Source organism: Galeopterus variegatus, unplaced genomic scaffold (genome assembly GCF_000696425.1).
Source record: "Galeopterus variegatus unplaced genomic scaffold, G_variegatus-3.0.2 Scaffold372, whole genome shotgun sequence".
Classification (NCBI taxonomy): Eukaryota; Metazoa; Chordata; class Mammalia; order Dermoptera; family Cynocephalidae; genus Galeopterus; species Galeopterus variegatus.
Genome location: NW_007726483.1, coordinates 290,316 through 306,792, shown reverse-complemented (window position 1 = coordinate 306,792; position 16,477 = coordinate 290,316). Strand labels below are relative to the sequence as shown.

Here is a 16,477-nt window from a genome sequence, read left to right as displayed (position 1 = left end):
TAGAGTCCTCAAGCTGGGCTCTGACCCTGCTAATGAGGAGTCCCATGACACCCAGTGGTGTCTAAGAATCTCTGTCACACCTGGATCTGGGGTGGCATCAGCACTGATAAAACTAGAGACCAACCATCTCTGTGTGCCTTCCTCTATAACCCATGCACCTGCCCTTTGGGGGAGATTTCTGGGGTGTAAGTAAGGAATCTGGATTCCCTGGCACCTTTACCAGAAGTCCTCTCAGAGTGATTTGAAGGGACTCAGACAGAGCCACAGAAGGACTTTGCCTCTTGTGTGGTGGGTAGAATGGCAAAATAAGGAGGGGTCAGGAGGCCCTATCTGGACCTTCCCCCTGAACTTCCTGCCCCCAGCTTGGTCTCTTCTCAGCAGCCACACAAGAGGCCTGAACCCCTGGCTTCCAGGGCAGCATAGCTTGCCCTGTCCCTGTGCTCAGGCCCCACGCCAGCCATCTCCATCACATGATGACATGGGTTGGCCTTTCCTCAGGATGGCCTTTTCCCCAGCCTTCCACTCTTGACCAAGACCTCTGTGATTGTGCGTTTGGGGCCAAGCACTAGCAAGCCACCCAGCCACCCTCACTTACCATCTCCCTTCCATCCATCCCCAGGGCAGAATGTTTGCAGCGAGGTGTGTCCCCCTCCAAGGCTCACGGCTTGGGCTCCAACTTGGTCACGGAGGTGCGTGTCTACAACTGGTTTGCAAACCGCAGGAAGGAGGAGGCGTTCCGGCAGAAGCTGGCCATGGACGCCTATAGCTCCAGCCAGACCCACAGCCTGAACCCCCTGCTCTCCCATGGCTCCCCCCACCACCAGCCCAGCACCTCTCCTCCAAACAAGCTGTCAGGTAAGCAGGTCCGGTCCTCACCTCTGCGGCAACCCGACCATCCTGCTTCTCCCACGGGTCTCAACTGCTTCAAGATGTTTTGGAGGAGCAAATGTGTTGGAAAGGTCCTAGGGCTAATGTCTTCCCATTGCCAGAATATTCTCATGAAAATAGCATGTGGCTCTGGTCAGGTTTCCTCCAGGTCCTTGCTCAGCCATCATGGTATAAGGAATAGCTTGGCCTCCAGGAAGCCCCTCACCCTGTTCTCTTTCCCTGTTCTCCCCGTGTGGCTGCTGACTCAGTGGGTCAGTGCAGCCATCACATTGTATGAGGGTACTTCAAGAAGTTCATGGAAAAACCAATGAAAAGATACTAGGAATCTTTCCATGAATTTTTTGAAGTGCCCTCGTACACAAAGAAGGCTGCCTTATTGGTGTGCCAGGTCCAAACTGCAGGCAGAGGGGTTGCAACCATGCCTTGTCAGTCGCTGTAATGGAGAACGGCATCTGGCCACCCTCTTCTATCCCTGGCCATGTCCTTCCCCAGCGCTGTATCCAGCTCTAGCAGGAGAAGCCTAGGGGCCAGTAGGGAAGAGCCACTCTATTGGCTGCCTCTGCTGGTTGCCTTCTGTGCTCCATCAGGGTGAGGGTGGGGTCAGTCATTTGCAGTCTTACAGGGATGAGTTGGCCAAAGCCGACTGAGCACCCACTCAGTCATGCTTGACTGTGTGCAACTGTGTGCCAGGCCCTGGCTAGATCAGAACGCTTCTGCTGTGGAGTCTGGGTATGTCAGGATGGAATCTTACATCTTCATTGTGGGAAAGCACCCCCATATGATGATGCTGTGTCAGGCATAGGCTGGAGTTGAGCACTTCTCCCCAGGACCTTTGCGCTTCCAGGAAAGCTGATTTCCCAAAATTGGTGTGCTTCTTGGGGTCTCCTGGGAGCCCACGTGGACAAAGTGTGGCACATCTCCTGCCAGCCCTGGGGAAGGGTTTGCAAAAGGAAAACCAAGCACTGTTTCCAATTCTGGGGTATTTCTGGAACCTGTTCCTCTCCTCACCTGCTGGTTGCCTTTCTGATGGGAAAGGCATGAGAGCTGGGAGCAGACCCAGGTGTTGGAGTGACCAAAACCACCAGGACAGGCTCAGAGCCACCAGCTAGGCAGTATCCAAGCATTTTTGCCTCCAATAAGCACAGCCTCTTCAAAGGTCATTGGGAGCCTGACAGTGCCCAGCAGGAAGCCTGTGCCAGGGCTGGGAGTTTCTCAGGGCTCCACTCCCCACAGAAGAGAAAGGGCTCAGCCACATGGGGAGAAAGTTTGGGCTACTCTTGAGAGGCAGAGAAGCCCCCAGGTAATACTGGCCTGATTGGAGAGTACTTAGCCCCTTTACAGAAATTCAAAGCAGGGTTCAGAGGGCAGTGGCAAATGACATGTGGCCGGCACTGAGCAGGACAAGAGTACTTGCCTGCCACAGTGATCCACGGAGCTGAATCTAGAAGCTGCAGGAGGCGTGGCTGGGGCAAGGGGCATTATCGAGAAGACAATGGCCATTGTGCTGAGACCTGTGATCTCCACACCAAAGTCAGGGAGCCTGCAAGCCAAACAAAGGCCCAGCAGCTTTCTGACAAGCTGGGGTTGTGCTGAGGTCACCACAGGGTCGTTAGTTTAGGCATTCTATATTCTGGCAGGAGATATAGAGAGCTACGTCTGGGGGGACAGGGAGCAGGTCCCAGAAAGTGGGCAGGGTGGGCAGGAAATGCAGCCTGGAGACCCCTCTGATCAGAGTCTAAGAAGGGCATGTTCCACCAGAAGTGGGTTCTCTGGGGTGTCCCAGAAGTCTGGACCTTTATAAAAAATCATGCAATGGTAGAACTCGGAGGGACTTCAAAGAAAGAAAGTGAGGCCCAGAAAGAGGTAGTGATTTGCCAGAGTTACAGAGAGCAGTGGTAGCAAAGCAAGCACCACGACTAAAGTCTGCTCATTTCCACTTGCACCTTCCCGCAGCACAGCATGTGCTGAGAGTGTCCCAAGTCCCTGCGGGAGCTAGTGCTGGCAGAGCCTATTGTCTGGTAGAGAAGATATCAAGCAGCATGGAGTCCCCAGAACCAGGTGGAGATCGAGGCTATCTTTGGGGGCTTCGTGGGTCTTTCCAGGGAGGGAAAGATCGTACTGCTATTTCTGGAGCAACAATTATGGGCCACTGTGTATATTTGCAGTAGCCACTCCTCTGCCTTAATTTTCACTCAGCTCATCAAGATAGTCCTTGCCCCAAGCCCAGGGACTGGATTCTCTGAGTGTAGTTTTGAATCTTGGTTCTAACCAGGTTTTTAATGTGGCTAATTTATGTAACTTCTCTGAATCTGAGTTTCCTGTTTATACAATGGAGGAATAGTACCACCTCAATACAGTACACATGAGGATTAAATGAGTGAATGTATGAACACCACCTTTCCCAGTAAACCATACTATTATCATCATCATTGCATTTATTGTCACAGAGGGCTAAACACGTGGCAGCAGCAGAAATCCACTTCTTTTTCACATACTGGGGCATTATTCCTAAGAGGCCCTGGGACTGGAAACAGAGGCGGCTACTGCGCTGGTGCCTGGGTGCAGGACACTGGGATCAGAGCCTTGTGCCTCATCTCATGCTGCCAGGATGGCACATGCACTGTGATGGGGCTCCTGAATGATGCACCTGGGGCTAGGCAGACCGCAGGCCGGAGCCCAGCACTCAGGGAAGGCTTCTATCTGCAAGGCCTCACAGTGCCCATGGCCAAGGCATGGTCTCTAACCAGGCCCAAAACATAACTGAATGCAGAGTACAAAAAGAGCCACCTTGCTGAGGAGGAACCGACATCCAGAATCAGCACTAGCAACCTCTAGGGCTGAGCTGGGGGGAAGCTGGGCCCTAGTCTCCCCAGTCCCCACTCCCTACCATCTCTCCTCTCCAAACACCAGCACCTGAGCCAGGAGGGCTGGCCATACCTTGGAGACAAATCTTCCCAAGAATCCTCTTCCTGGAGAGGCAGAGCATCCTTTCTCTAACCCAGCCCCTTCCCTCCCAGCCACACTTACTCTGTTGTGGCCCACTTGCCCATGATGACCACAGTGTGACCCTGGTCCTGGAATGTCCGGCACAATAGGGGTGGCAGGAGGAGCACTTTGCCTCTGTCAGCGGCTGATTGGTTACAAGGTGCCCTACAAACACATTGTCAGCAGAATCAGCTGTTTTCAGCGTTGCCCCTCCTTGGCTTTACAATCACACACCAGCATGCAGCCCTGGGTTGTCATGGCTTTGTCTCCCTTATGCATGCTTAATTGACAATTAAGTTGGGGCTTTGAACCAGCCTGGCTGCCGCTGATGGGCCTTCATCTTTCCAGTGAGTGTCACAGGGGCCCCCTTTGTTTGCTCGTCTTGGGGGCCTGAAGTTACTGTAGCAGGCTACAGGCAGCCATTTATCTTCAGCCTGGAAGGCCTTGATCTGCTCCCCCCATTCCAGCACTCGCCAGCAGGAGCTGTCCCTGGTTATAGGCCCCATGACAACCCATTCTGAGGCCATTGAGCAGGCCCGGAGTGATGGCCTCTACCTCCATTCTGGAGCTGAATCAAGAGAAAGGCCCCCAAAAGGTCAGAGGGCAGGGCCACGGCGAGGAAAAGGACTGGTTGGAGACTGGTGCGTGTATTGATTGGCTCAAGGAGGAGGAGGAGGAAGTTGGCCCGAAGTGGAAGCTGGGCTAGCCTTGGCCCAAGCCTCGGTACCTGCTGCAGGAGCCGTGGTGGCCTTGCTCACTGCACGCTTCGCTCCGTCTGCAGCAGACTCGCCTGGCCACCACCTTGAGGAGGGAAGGGAAGGGAGAAAGGTCTTCCTCAGCCTTCCCTTTCCCACACATAATGTCCTCACTCTTGTGCCACTTTTTGAGAAGGAAGTGGGGACTCATTCTCCTGGAAGGAAAGTAAGGCAGAGAAGAGGCCTTTCCAGGGTAACCTTAGCATGTCCTGAGCCACAGCCTCTTTACCTACCTAGAGACATTTACTTCTGTGGCTGCTTCTCCTCCTTGCTTTGAACCTGTTCCTCCCTTGCCAAGCCCAATGGGCTTGAATTCCCTGACACAGGCTCAGAGATTGAGAAACAGAGAATCTCTCCTCCTGCCTCTCCCTCCCCCACCTTTACACCTCCCCTCAAGTTGCCTGCGGGAAGCTAACCCTGGGTCTTAGACAAGCCAAACTCCTGGGTGGGCTAACTGTGGGGTGCTGCTGTTTTCCCTGACACTGAAATCTGCAGGACCCAAGGAAATTTCAAAAGTTTCCAATGGCAAGTCTGTGAGTACACGTGAATAATTGTAACAGCTAGTGTTGATTGACTACTTCACAGGTCCCAGGCCCTAGGCTGGGCACTGATGAGCACCTCGTACAATATCATCTTATTTACCCTTCACGACAACCTTGCAGGGTGAAAATCACCTGTACTGTTATCCCCATTTTGCAATCAATGAAAGCGAGATGTTTAGAATGTAAGTAATTTACCTAAATTCGTAAGCTTAGTAAGTGGTGGAGACAGGTTTGAGCTGTGACACACTGTCCATCTCTCTCCGCTTTGTGCACATGCTAAGAACTTTTCCGGCACAAAACTCAACACACGGACAATCCCCCCACAGTCCCTTCTTCTCCCACACACCCACTGTTCCCCCCTGAGTGACACAGTGGCTTTGGGAGGGATGGCCAAAGAAGTGGGCTCAGGGCATGGGTCTCCCAGTCTGGCTAGTTTACTGCTTCCTCCCCAACCATTGCCCCTGACCAAGGTGGATTCTGTGCCCTGCCCAGGGAAGAAATTAAAGCCCCCTCTTTCACGACCCCAGCCCCATCTGTGTGGGGATTTGAACTGCCCTTGCAGTCGGCACTGTCTGGGGCACTAAATGCCTTAACAACTTAATGTGGCTTCTGAGACAGCCCACGTACCTCAGCTCACCTCTGGAGCTCCACCCCCTCCCTGGGCAGCCGAAGAGGGGAAGGGGTTTATGAGGGCAGTTGTAAAAATATTCATCTCAGCAGCAAAAGGTCCCCACAGTAAATAAGCCCCATTGTCCCTAAGTAGCAGATTATTTCAGTTCAGAAGAGAAACAAATCCTGTTGTGAATCGTCTGCTGTTGTTGGAAACTCATGCTGACTGGGGGTTCGGTGGTGGACATGGCTCAAATGTCCTCCTTCTTAGGGACTTTTATCTGACTGCCATTTTATCTCTTGAATTTGAAGGTCATTTTATCTTGTGAGTACCAACCCATCGACTGCCACTAGATTGGGGAAGACAATCGGGATATTAATGAGATTAAGAGGCCCAGCCTTCAGGGCATTCTGCTGACAGCCTCCTCTTGATAGGGGACCAACCCTGGTCTGCATACAAAGACACTGGGCTGCTGGGTTGCTGGGGCGTGGAGCTTCTGCACAAAGAAGCCAGCAGATACTGGAGTCTATCACCGAAGGCAGCCCTGCTGGCCGTGCCTAATCCCTCTGAAGGATCCTTAGAGGATTCAAGGACTCCTTGCCGCCTGCAGTCAGCTCTGAGGAGGACGGAAGCTCCTGCAAGCACTTAGCCCCAGCCTGCAGCTTATGAGAGAAGTGCTCTTGGAATCTGTTTGTTGAAGGGAAGTGACAGAACTTGGAGAGAATTAAGCCCCAGAGGTGCATTGGCCAAGATCTGTGCAAGGGCCTTTGAAGCTACCTGCTTCATGGGAAGGCATAGATCTGGCCTTATGCCTCTGCCCATTTTTCAAGGGGAAGTAAAAACACAAACGAGGAAGGGGAAAATATATTTATTTATTTGTTTATTATTTATGTATTTAATATATACTTATTTATATATATATTTATTTAATATAGCCCCAAAATAAAGTCAAATGAGGCTTTCAATCATGGCTATCATCCTTGCTGTTCACAAGTACTCTAGAACAGGGTTGTAAACTTTTTCTGTAAAGAGACAGGTAGAAAATATTTTAGGGGTTGGCAAACTTTTTTTCTAAAGAGCCAGATAGTAAATATTTAGACTTTTCAGGCCATACTGTCTCAGTCACAACTCAACTCTGCCTTTGTAGCACAATAGACCATATGTAAATGAATGAACGTAGCTGTCTTTATTTATGGGGACTGAAATTGAATTTTATATAATTTTCACATATGATGATATGTTCTTCTTTTGATTTTTTTCCAACTATTTGAAAATGTAAAAATCATTTTTACATAGCTCGTGGATCATACAGAAACAGGTTTGGACTGAAATTGAATTTTATATAATTTTCACATATGATGATATGTTCTTCTTTTGATTTTTTTTCAACTATTTGAAAATGTAAAAATCATTTTTACATAGCTCGTGGATCATACAGAAACAGGTTTACTGACCCCTGCTTTAGGACAGTAGTTCTTAAACTTTGCCACACTTTAGAATCACCTGGGGAACTTCTAAAAATCCAACACCCAGGCTGCACTCCAGACCTATAAAATCAGAATCTCTGGAGAGTGGGACCAGGCATCAGTAATTGTTAAAACTTTCGAGGTGATACCAATATGCAGCCAAGTTTGAAAAACAACTCTTAGAGCATCTCAAATGTTGAAGTGCACACGAATCACCTGGGGATGTGTTAAAATGCAGATTCTGAATCTGTAGGTCTGAGGTGAGGCCTGAGTTTCTGCATTTTTAACAGGTTCCCAGGTGCTGCTGAAGAGGATGGTCCAGACTTTGATTAGTGGGGATCTTGGAGCTACTGAATTAGCAACTCATCTAAATCTGGTGGGCATAGCAGCAAAATCATGGGCTACAGAGGCAGACTTGAATCCCAACCTCAGCGTGCCCATTTATTACTGTGTGACCCTGGGCAAGTCTCTGGAATCTCTGAACCTCAGTTTCTCTGTGTGTAAAATGGGGACACCCACTCATGCAGATACTAGAAGGGTTAAATGAGATAATATATGTAGAGATACGTAAGGCACCCCGATTTAACAGGCTCTCTTAAATGGTAACTTATCATTCCTTGCAGAGCCTGGTTTTTTGGGGTTTTGGGGGGTTTGGGGTTCTTTTTCCCCTCTTTCCCTGTCCCTCTTGGAGGTTTACTTCAATCCTGATTTTTAGAGAATTTGAGTATTTCCAACTAGATACTCATTTTGGTGTTTGCGGCAGACTCAGGCTGGCTTCTTATAGCACACTGAGTACGAAGTAGTTTCCCATTCTTCCTAGAAGAACTGCTGTGTGACATCCATAAGGCATATTCAGTGCCATAAGGCATTTAGTGAAAGGGACCTGGGAAGCACCATGGATTGATGGTGGGGGTTGGGGGATCATGACCAGGTAGCAGAAGGTCAGGTTCATAAGATGACCATGAATTTCTTGTACCTAATAGGGCATTCTCCGCCTTTAATTAAAGGAGGTGTGAGTGTCCCGCTTGTGCATATTGCTTATTTAGTAATTAGCCCTGGGAACCTGCCAATTAGAGGAGGTGTAGTACTTTCCTGGTGGAGGCTGTATCTGTGAAGCTTAATGGCTTTTGTTCCTTGAGAGGAAGCTTCCCCAAATTGCAGGCAAAGCAGCGATATGGACACGCAAGCCCGCAGTGAGCATAGGGAAACTTCAGAAGCTCCTGAGGGCTAATTTTCTAGAAGCCACTTCCTTCAATCTGTGAGCATGCATTTACTTAAGATACCTTCCCGTTATCCTCTGCTTTGACTTCAGCAACCTCCACAATAGCACACTTGTGTGAGTTCAGCCACTGAGGAGTCAACCTGCAAGGGACAACTTGATCTCTCAACCTCTCTAATGCTTATGGGAAGTCAAAAGCCAAGTTTCTCAGGACTCAGTATTCTGCAGGTTCTTCCCAAGTTGGAGGAACACCATGCAGATGATCTTGAGCATTTAATGACTTTCCCAAGGGAAGCCTGCATAACCCTAGGTGAGCTGGTTACAGGAAGTCCCTTCTCAGGACCAGACTCAGATGGGTGTGTCTAGGTAGCAAGGTGTAGCACCCAAAACAGGCTTACCTTGAATTGTGGTTCTGTCACTGTCTGGCAGTTTTAGCCTCCAACAAGTTACTTAGCCTCTTTGAGCCTCAGTTTCTTTATCTATAAAACAGGTATCATAGTGCCCATCTCCCTAGGGCTGTTATGAGACTTCAGTATGATATATCACACCCAGTGCTAAGCACAGTGCCTGGCAAGGAAGGTTAGCTGCTGTTGCAATGTTATGGATTGACTCAGAAACCTTCAGGGTGTTGAAAGAGAGGAAAGGCTTTGGATCTCCCTGGGTTCTTGACAGGACTATGGCTTTGCAGTTTCAACCTGGAAGGAATGCTCTTTCCATGAACGCTGTTTGTCATTTGCAACGTCAGAAACAATGAAACCCAAGTATTGGCAAGATCTGTAGTTCCCAAATCTCCTTCCCAGACTGCATTAAAGTCACCCAGGAGCACACTAAAAATAGGCATGACTCCCTGCACCCACTCACACCTTTAGAATCAGAATTGGCTGGGTTGTGGGAGTGGCTCAGGCTTGGGAAGTTTCAACAAATGCCCTAAGAGATTTAGATGCACAGTTAGGGTTGGACATCACTAGGCTAGATAGAGCAGGAGAGTTCTGAAGCAGTTGATAATAATCCTGGTGGCCCCTACTGAGAAGGGAGAAGAGAGGCAGCTTGGTGAGGAGTTGTGGACTAGGATTCAGGAGCCCAGGGCCAGATGAACAGGGGTGACCTTGGGCAAATCATTTAACTTCTCAGGAATTCTGGCAAATGAGGGTGTTGGATGGGGGCTTTTCAGCTCTGACAAGTTATTGCTTGGAGATTGCATGTCACATCCAGTCTTGGGGCCCAGGACTCTGCTGCTTGAAGTGCACAGGGAGGTTTGCTATTGTGATACTTTATTGTTAAACTCATCATCTGTCTCTCTCCCTCTTTCTCTCCCTCACTCCCTCGCTCCTTCCCCATTTCAGGAACTGTGTGCTGTTAGAAGCCTTCCACCTTTATTAGGGACCATTAGAGCTTTACAGCACCAGCAGATTGGGTGGGGCCAGTCACAATAAACAGATTTATAATGGGTATAAACGAGACACTTATAACTGCTGGAGGTTAACACTTTCGGGCCCTCTGAGTGGCAGCCTGCAGGCCCATGCCTTCTGGACCTGTCCACTGTGGAGTGCCTCTTCCCAGCCGGCACCTGTTGGACTAGGTTGGCAATGAAGCCAAAGTGAGTTTGTGTTCACCAAGAGTGGAAAACCTCTAAACAACATCTATTTGTGTAACAGTTTGCACAATGGGCACAAAGTAAATGCTTAATTTATCTCAAGGTGTTTTACGGGTGGAAATAAGCAGCCCGTCCTTCTTGTTGTCTAGAACCCTACTGTAAGGTGAAATACTGGGTTTGCATCCCTACCTGTCAAAGAAAAAGAAGCAAACCAAGTATGCCTTATTCTCACCATGAAGAAAGTTCTTAAAATCTCTAGGCATCTAACTCACTATGTGTGTATTCTGAATGGTGGAATTGCGGGCTGTACCAATATCTAAGCCTGTGTTGGATTTCTTCACTCTGTACAGCCCTATACCTGGCATATGGTAGACACTTCAAATATTTGTGGAATAAAGATATCTATTATAGAAGGCTTTCTGTCCAAAAGCAATGTATAAATCTTCTGTTTTGTAAGTTTGGTATTCAGTTTTAGAGTTAAACTGAGCATGGAATTAATTTCATTTTACATAACACATGTATATATTATTGTTTAAAGCATATTGTCCCTTTTGTAGAAACAACGTCATCCAGCTCTACCCCCATTATCACTGCTTAACTAAAGTATATATTCACAAAATAATGTCAACATTAAATGCCACCAGAAAGTTTGCAAAGAACATATTATGGTTCTTTCTCCCTTATGTTCTACTAGTTTCGTTTCTACCAGTTTAGTTTACTAGTTTAGTCTACTCGTTTAGTTCAGTTCTACTAGTTAATATTCTACTAGTTTAGTTCCTTTTACAATCTTTAACCAGTATCTCTTGGGCAAGAAAAGAGCAAGACCTCTCTTCCTGAGTTTCCATAGAGCAAACTGAGGTCTAGAAAAGGGATTGGGCTCACTGCAAGTCAGATCATCTGGAGAGACAAACTGCCCATCACTTTTTGTCACTGCCCAGTGATAGAAAACTGGGAAGCCATCAGTTTTCTGTGGTGCTCCCTGAGCACTTGGCTGGTACCCCTGTTCTCCCAGCAGAATGGAAACCAGAAATCATCCACCTTCCAGGCTGTCAGTACCCAACACCTGGTGTTCCCTGGGACCAGCATCCATGAGCCTGTCAGGTGACCAGTGGCTATCTGTCATGATGATGGTGATGATGATGATAATGACGTTGATGGAGTTGCTCTCAGCGACGGTGATGAAGAGGCTGGGGTCTGGCCAGGCAAAACCCCATAATGAGGCAGTTCTGACACTTGCCAGGCCTCAAAGGATCTTCTCCCTGGGTATCGCCTCACAGTAGGACCCTGCTTATGAATAGGTCACAGTGGAAAACTTCTCTTTTCTGAGGCAATTTTATTAGCCCTTCAGTCACAATACAGATGTCTGTTTATAGGACCTTACTTTTGTGTGGACACCCAGTGGCTCCATCTGCTGATGGCTTTATAGCCTTTCTCCTGTTGCCCAGACCCACTAGGAGCATCACCATTCTGCTCGTCAGCCAAGCCCAGGGGCCTTTGTTGCAGCCACATTACCCCTGCCTGCAAAGGCAGCCTCTCAGAAAAGACCAGACCCCAGGAGCCAGACTGAAGTGGGGCACTGTCTGTCCCCACAGTCTTTAGGCCTAATGATGCCCACCATTAACCCTTCCTAGTTTTGCCCTCATTTCTTTGGAGAAATAGGCATTTAAGTTGCTCATGTTGCCACAGTAAATCTCCATTAATTGACCTTTCTCCTTTCCCCAAAATCAACCCAACAGGCCCCAAACTGGGTTCTAACATGGTGAGTCTAAACTTGGGGTTCCCGCCCACAGCCCAAAACCTTTAGTAAGGGTCAGCCTGTGATAATGAAAGCGCCCACTCCCATCCCCCTTAAAGAGCCCTAGGTGATGGGAGTTATGCTTAGGCCTCAAGAAGCAGAGAAAGGGTAGTCCCCGTGCATCCCACTGGCCGTTTTTGCACAAGCTAAAAAACACTGCCTAAGATCTCAGGTGTGAGCAGCAAGTCCTGCTGCACCGTACTTACTCCACAGTGCATTTGCCTCCTGCCTTCAACCATAAAATCACCCAAATCTATCAACACTACTTCTTCAATTTTGATTATATTTTAACCTCTCTGCCTCCTTGTCTCTCCTTCTTACTTACTCCTTCTTCCTCAAAAAAAAAAGTCTTCAATTTTGATTATATTTTAACCTCTCTGCCTCCTTGTCTCTCCTTCTTACTTACTCCTCCTTCTTCCTCAAAAAAAAAGAAAAAAAAAATGCTTGCCTCCCCCTAACCACAGAAAAACCAAGAGATTTAGAGCATAAATCTATACCCCTTCTCCACCACTCAACAGACTGAAGGTGAGGGGGTGTGGAGCCTTCAGTCCGAGCTGAAGCATAGGTCGTTCATTATCACTTACTCATTCAGCAAATACTTACTGAGTACCTAGCACAGGCTGGGCTCTGTGCAAGGTGCTGAAGACACAATGGAGAAGACAGGCAAGGTCTTGCCCTCATGGGGTTTATATTCCAGTGAGGAATGCAGCCAAGAAACAAGTAAACCCATAAAATCATTTCAAACTCTTAGTGGGTCGTAATGGGGAAGCTCAGCATATCTGGAAAGAGAAGAATGAGCTTCAAAATGCCACTGACTTGCGGGGAAGCCCTTCATAAGAGGTAGTGAAAACGACCTCATCCTCTGCGAACCTCAGCTTTCCACTCTGTCAAATGGGTACCTGTGGTACGTTGAGAAGCAGGCAGTGTACAACACTCACATGTGTGAGGACTGCTCAAGTTCTTGAGTGCCGGCCGGCTGCTTTTACCTGCAGCAGTGGTCTCCAGGCTGAAATGCTCATTGCAGGCCCATCTGATGTTTGCCTGCAGAAACCAGTCCTCCAGCAAGGACGAAGTGTGGTAGCCAAGCTAGACCTTGTGGGGGAGGACACGCGGGGTTTCTGTCGCCCTTCTACCTCCCTGCATGTGCAGTTTTTGCAGGTGCACCATGCACATTAGCTTCTGTTCTCAGCAACGATGCTTTCGATGGAAGACTTTTTTTTTTTTCATTCTTGGTTACATTTACTTTGATTTTTAAAAGAAAACCAGTCTGTGGGCTTCTCTGAAGTATCACTCAACTTTTACCCCTTGAGTCAACAATGTTTACCATCCATGCAGGCTGGTCTGTGTTTTTCCTCTTCTGAATTGGGCTCCTAACTAGGCCACCTTAGGTAGAAAGGGATCTGGAATTGAAAGCAGCCCAGTGTTTAAACTGCTTTCATCTTGCATCAGCTTTTTCCTCCCAGGCTTTCAGATTTTTAGTCTGCTAAACTCCTTGCAAACATGAATCTATCCTCAGAGAGGAGGAAATATTAATAAGAACTGGCAAGAGTCCTGTGTTACAAATGAGGAAACTGAGGCAGCAATGGTAATTCATTTGAAAGTTTTAATTTCTAGAGTTCCCAGTTTCAAGCCAGTGAATCGTTCACATTCTTTTATGCAAAATGAATGCCTCAGAATTCACTAGACTGAATCATTTGTCTCTCTGCCTCTGGGCTCAAGAAAAGCGACTTGAGTTTTAGGGGGAAGGTAGAGTTAGGACACAGTACTGGGCCCATAAAGACTGGCTCAATTCCTCCCAGCCCTCTCCCCAACACAATGTTTTGGCTTCATAGCAAAGACATTTCTGTCTACCCATAATTTATGGACATGGTTGTTTCCTTTTGGAAGAGTTTTCTCCTTCGTATGCTCCCTCCTGCCTGAGTTTAAATTCCCAGTTTCCAGACCCAATGGGGTTGGGCTGCGCTCTGCATGAGGTTAGGAACACAGGGAAGAATGTGTGTGATAGAGCCCCGGCCAGTTGAGTAATGTTTACTCTGTTGGTGGCTGGGACGCTCACTCGCGCTGGCAGAGGTCCAGCAGCTGGGGAACATTCCTGCAGTATCAGGGATGGGAGATTGGCTTTGAAATGTCAAGGGTGAAAGGCATCCCACCAGATTTTGGGTGCAGCTCACAGACCCCAGTGAAAGGAACCACCAGGCTTCAGTGCCAAAGGCCACATGGGGGGCAAGCTGAGCCCCACATTGCCCAGGAATCCCTACTTCCCTCCTCTCTTCTTACTAAAAGAGTAATTCTGGTCATGCATTTCTAGCTGATGTTGCTTCTATGTTTACCCAGCTTCTCTGACAATTATTTTTTCATTCATCATTCTGGCTTCTGAAGAAGGGTGATCTCTGTGCCCATTTTATAGACAAAAAAATGCCAAGCACCTAGAACTGACTAGTCCAGAATCATTAGAGAGTTAAGGCAGAGAGAGAATAAGAGAGATTTTTAGTTTAGAGACTAACACTGAATTGAGAGTATTACAACTAAGACTGTTGCCCTGTTGATATCTGAAATTGTGGAATTGGAGTCTCAACTGTGTTTTGAAGCTTGTACAGCTGGGTTAGATATTCAGGGCTCTGTGAGCCCTGGTTCTAAGTCCCCGAAGCACAGGATTCTGAAAAGACTCTGGTTAGTGACACCCTGAGCATCTCCTCTCTGGGGTCCTCCAGTGTATTAGTCCATCTCTGTTGCTTATAACAAAATGCCTCAGAATTCACTAGACTGAATCATTTGTCTCTCTGCCTCTGGGCTCAAGAAAAGCGACTTGAGTTTTAGGGGGAAGGTAGAGTTAGGACACAGTACTGGGCCCATAAAGACTGGCTCAATTCCTCCCAGCCCTCTCCCCAACACAATGTTTTGGCTTCATAGCAAAGACATTTCTGTCTACCCATAATTTATGGACATGGTTGTTTCCTTTTGGAAGAGTTTTCTCCTTCGTATGCTCCCTCCTGCCTGAGTTTAAATTCCCAGTTTCCAGACCCAATGGGGTTGGGCTGCGCTCTGCATGAGGTTAGGAACACAGGGAAGAATGTGTGTGATAGAGCCCCGGCCAGTTGAGTAATGTTTACTCTGTTGGTGGCTGGGACGCTCACTCGCGCTGGCAGAGGTCCACCAGCTGGGGAACATTCCTGCATTATCAGGGATGGGAGATTGGCTTTGAAATGTCAAGGGTGAAAGGCATCCCACCAGATTTTGGGTGCAGCTCACAGACCCCAGTGAAAGGAACCACCAGGCTTCAGTGCCAAAGGCCACATGGGGGGCAAGCTGAGCCCCACATTGCCCAGGAATCCCTACTTCCCTCCTCTCTTCTTACTAAAAGAGTAATTCTGGTCATGCATTTCTAGCTGATGTTGCTTCTATGTTTACCCAGCTTCTCTGACAATTATTTTTTCATTCATCATTCTGGCTTCTGAAGAAGGGTGATCTCTGTGCCCATTTTATAGACAAAAAAATGCCAAGCACCTAGAACTGACTAGTCCAGAATCATTAGAGAGTTAAGGCAGAGAGAGAATAAGAGAGATTTTTAGTTTAGAGACTAACACTGAATTGAGAGTATTACAACTAAGACTGTTGCCCTGTTGATATCTGAAATTGTGGAATTGGAGTCTCAACTGTGTTTTGAAGCTTGTACAGCTGGGTTAGATATTCAGGGCTCTGTGAGCCCTGGTTCTAAGTCCCCGAAGCACAGGATTCTGAAAAGACTCTGGTTAGTGACACCCTGAGCATCTCCTCTCTGGGGTCCTCCAGTGTATTAGTCCATCTCTGTTGCTTATAACAAAATGTCTGGAACTGGGTGATTTATAAGAAAACAAAATTTATTGCTTACAGTTTCAGAGGCTGGAAAGTCCAGGGAACACATCTGGTGAGGGTCTTTGGTGGTGGCTTTACAGCAATGCAGGGGTCTCACATGGCAGAAAACAGTGGCGCAGAGAGAGAGCTCTTCACGTGTTCTCCTTTTAAAGCCCTCAGAACCACGCCCACAACCACCATTAATCTATCAATTTGTTACTCCTCACAGTCCAATCATCTCTTCTAGGCCCCACCTTTAATTACCATAATAGGATTTCCCACCCTGTTTACACTGTCACAGTGGAAAGTTAAGTTTTGGGGGGACATCAATCCACAGCATCTGGTAAGGTAGTTGTGTCTGTCTTTGAACACACATGCACAGTTCTGTATAACCTGACATATGCATAAAAATTACCACACTTTGCCAAATCTCACAATAAAAACCACAGGGTTTATGGGAAAAATAGGATTAAGGGTACAGCTCTCAAAAACTTGTCAGTGACACAGTTTAAAAAGATAAGAATCCAGTAAAAACATTAGCAGAATTTTACACCTGTTAAATGGTTAAGAAATACATAAATGCTGTACAACAATAAATATGGCACTTGAGCTTGAAAAAGTCCTGAAATTTGCTTAAGAAAGGGGGTGTCAGAAGGGTTACAGGTTGGGGCCGGCCCGGTGGCGCACTGCTACAGTGCGCCACTTGAGAGCGTGGTGGCGCTCCCACCAAGGGTTCGGATCCCACATACAGACCGGTTCCCGCTCACTGGCTGAGCGAGGTGTGGGAGCAAC

General features: G+C 47.8%; 1 protein-coding gene across 5 annotated transcripts in view; it reads left to right on the top strand.

Annotated features, from left to right (window-relative positions):
• Positions 1-16,477, top strand: part of HNF1B (HNF1 homeobox B) — a 67,364-nt gene that overhangs the window by 14,964 nt on the left and 35,923 nt on the right. For all 5 annotated transcript variants that reach the window (XR_550175.1, XM_008568071.1, XM_008568069.1 and 2 more), the window contains exon 4: positions 620-855. Coding sequence is in view for 4 of the 5 variants with exons in the window: in XM_008568071.1 (XP_008566293.1) it covers positions 620-855 (236 nt within the window). In the remaining variant the exon portion in view is untranslated. The remainder of the gene's footprint in view (positions 1-619; positions 856-16,477) is intronic.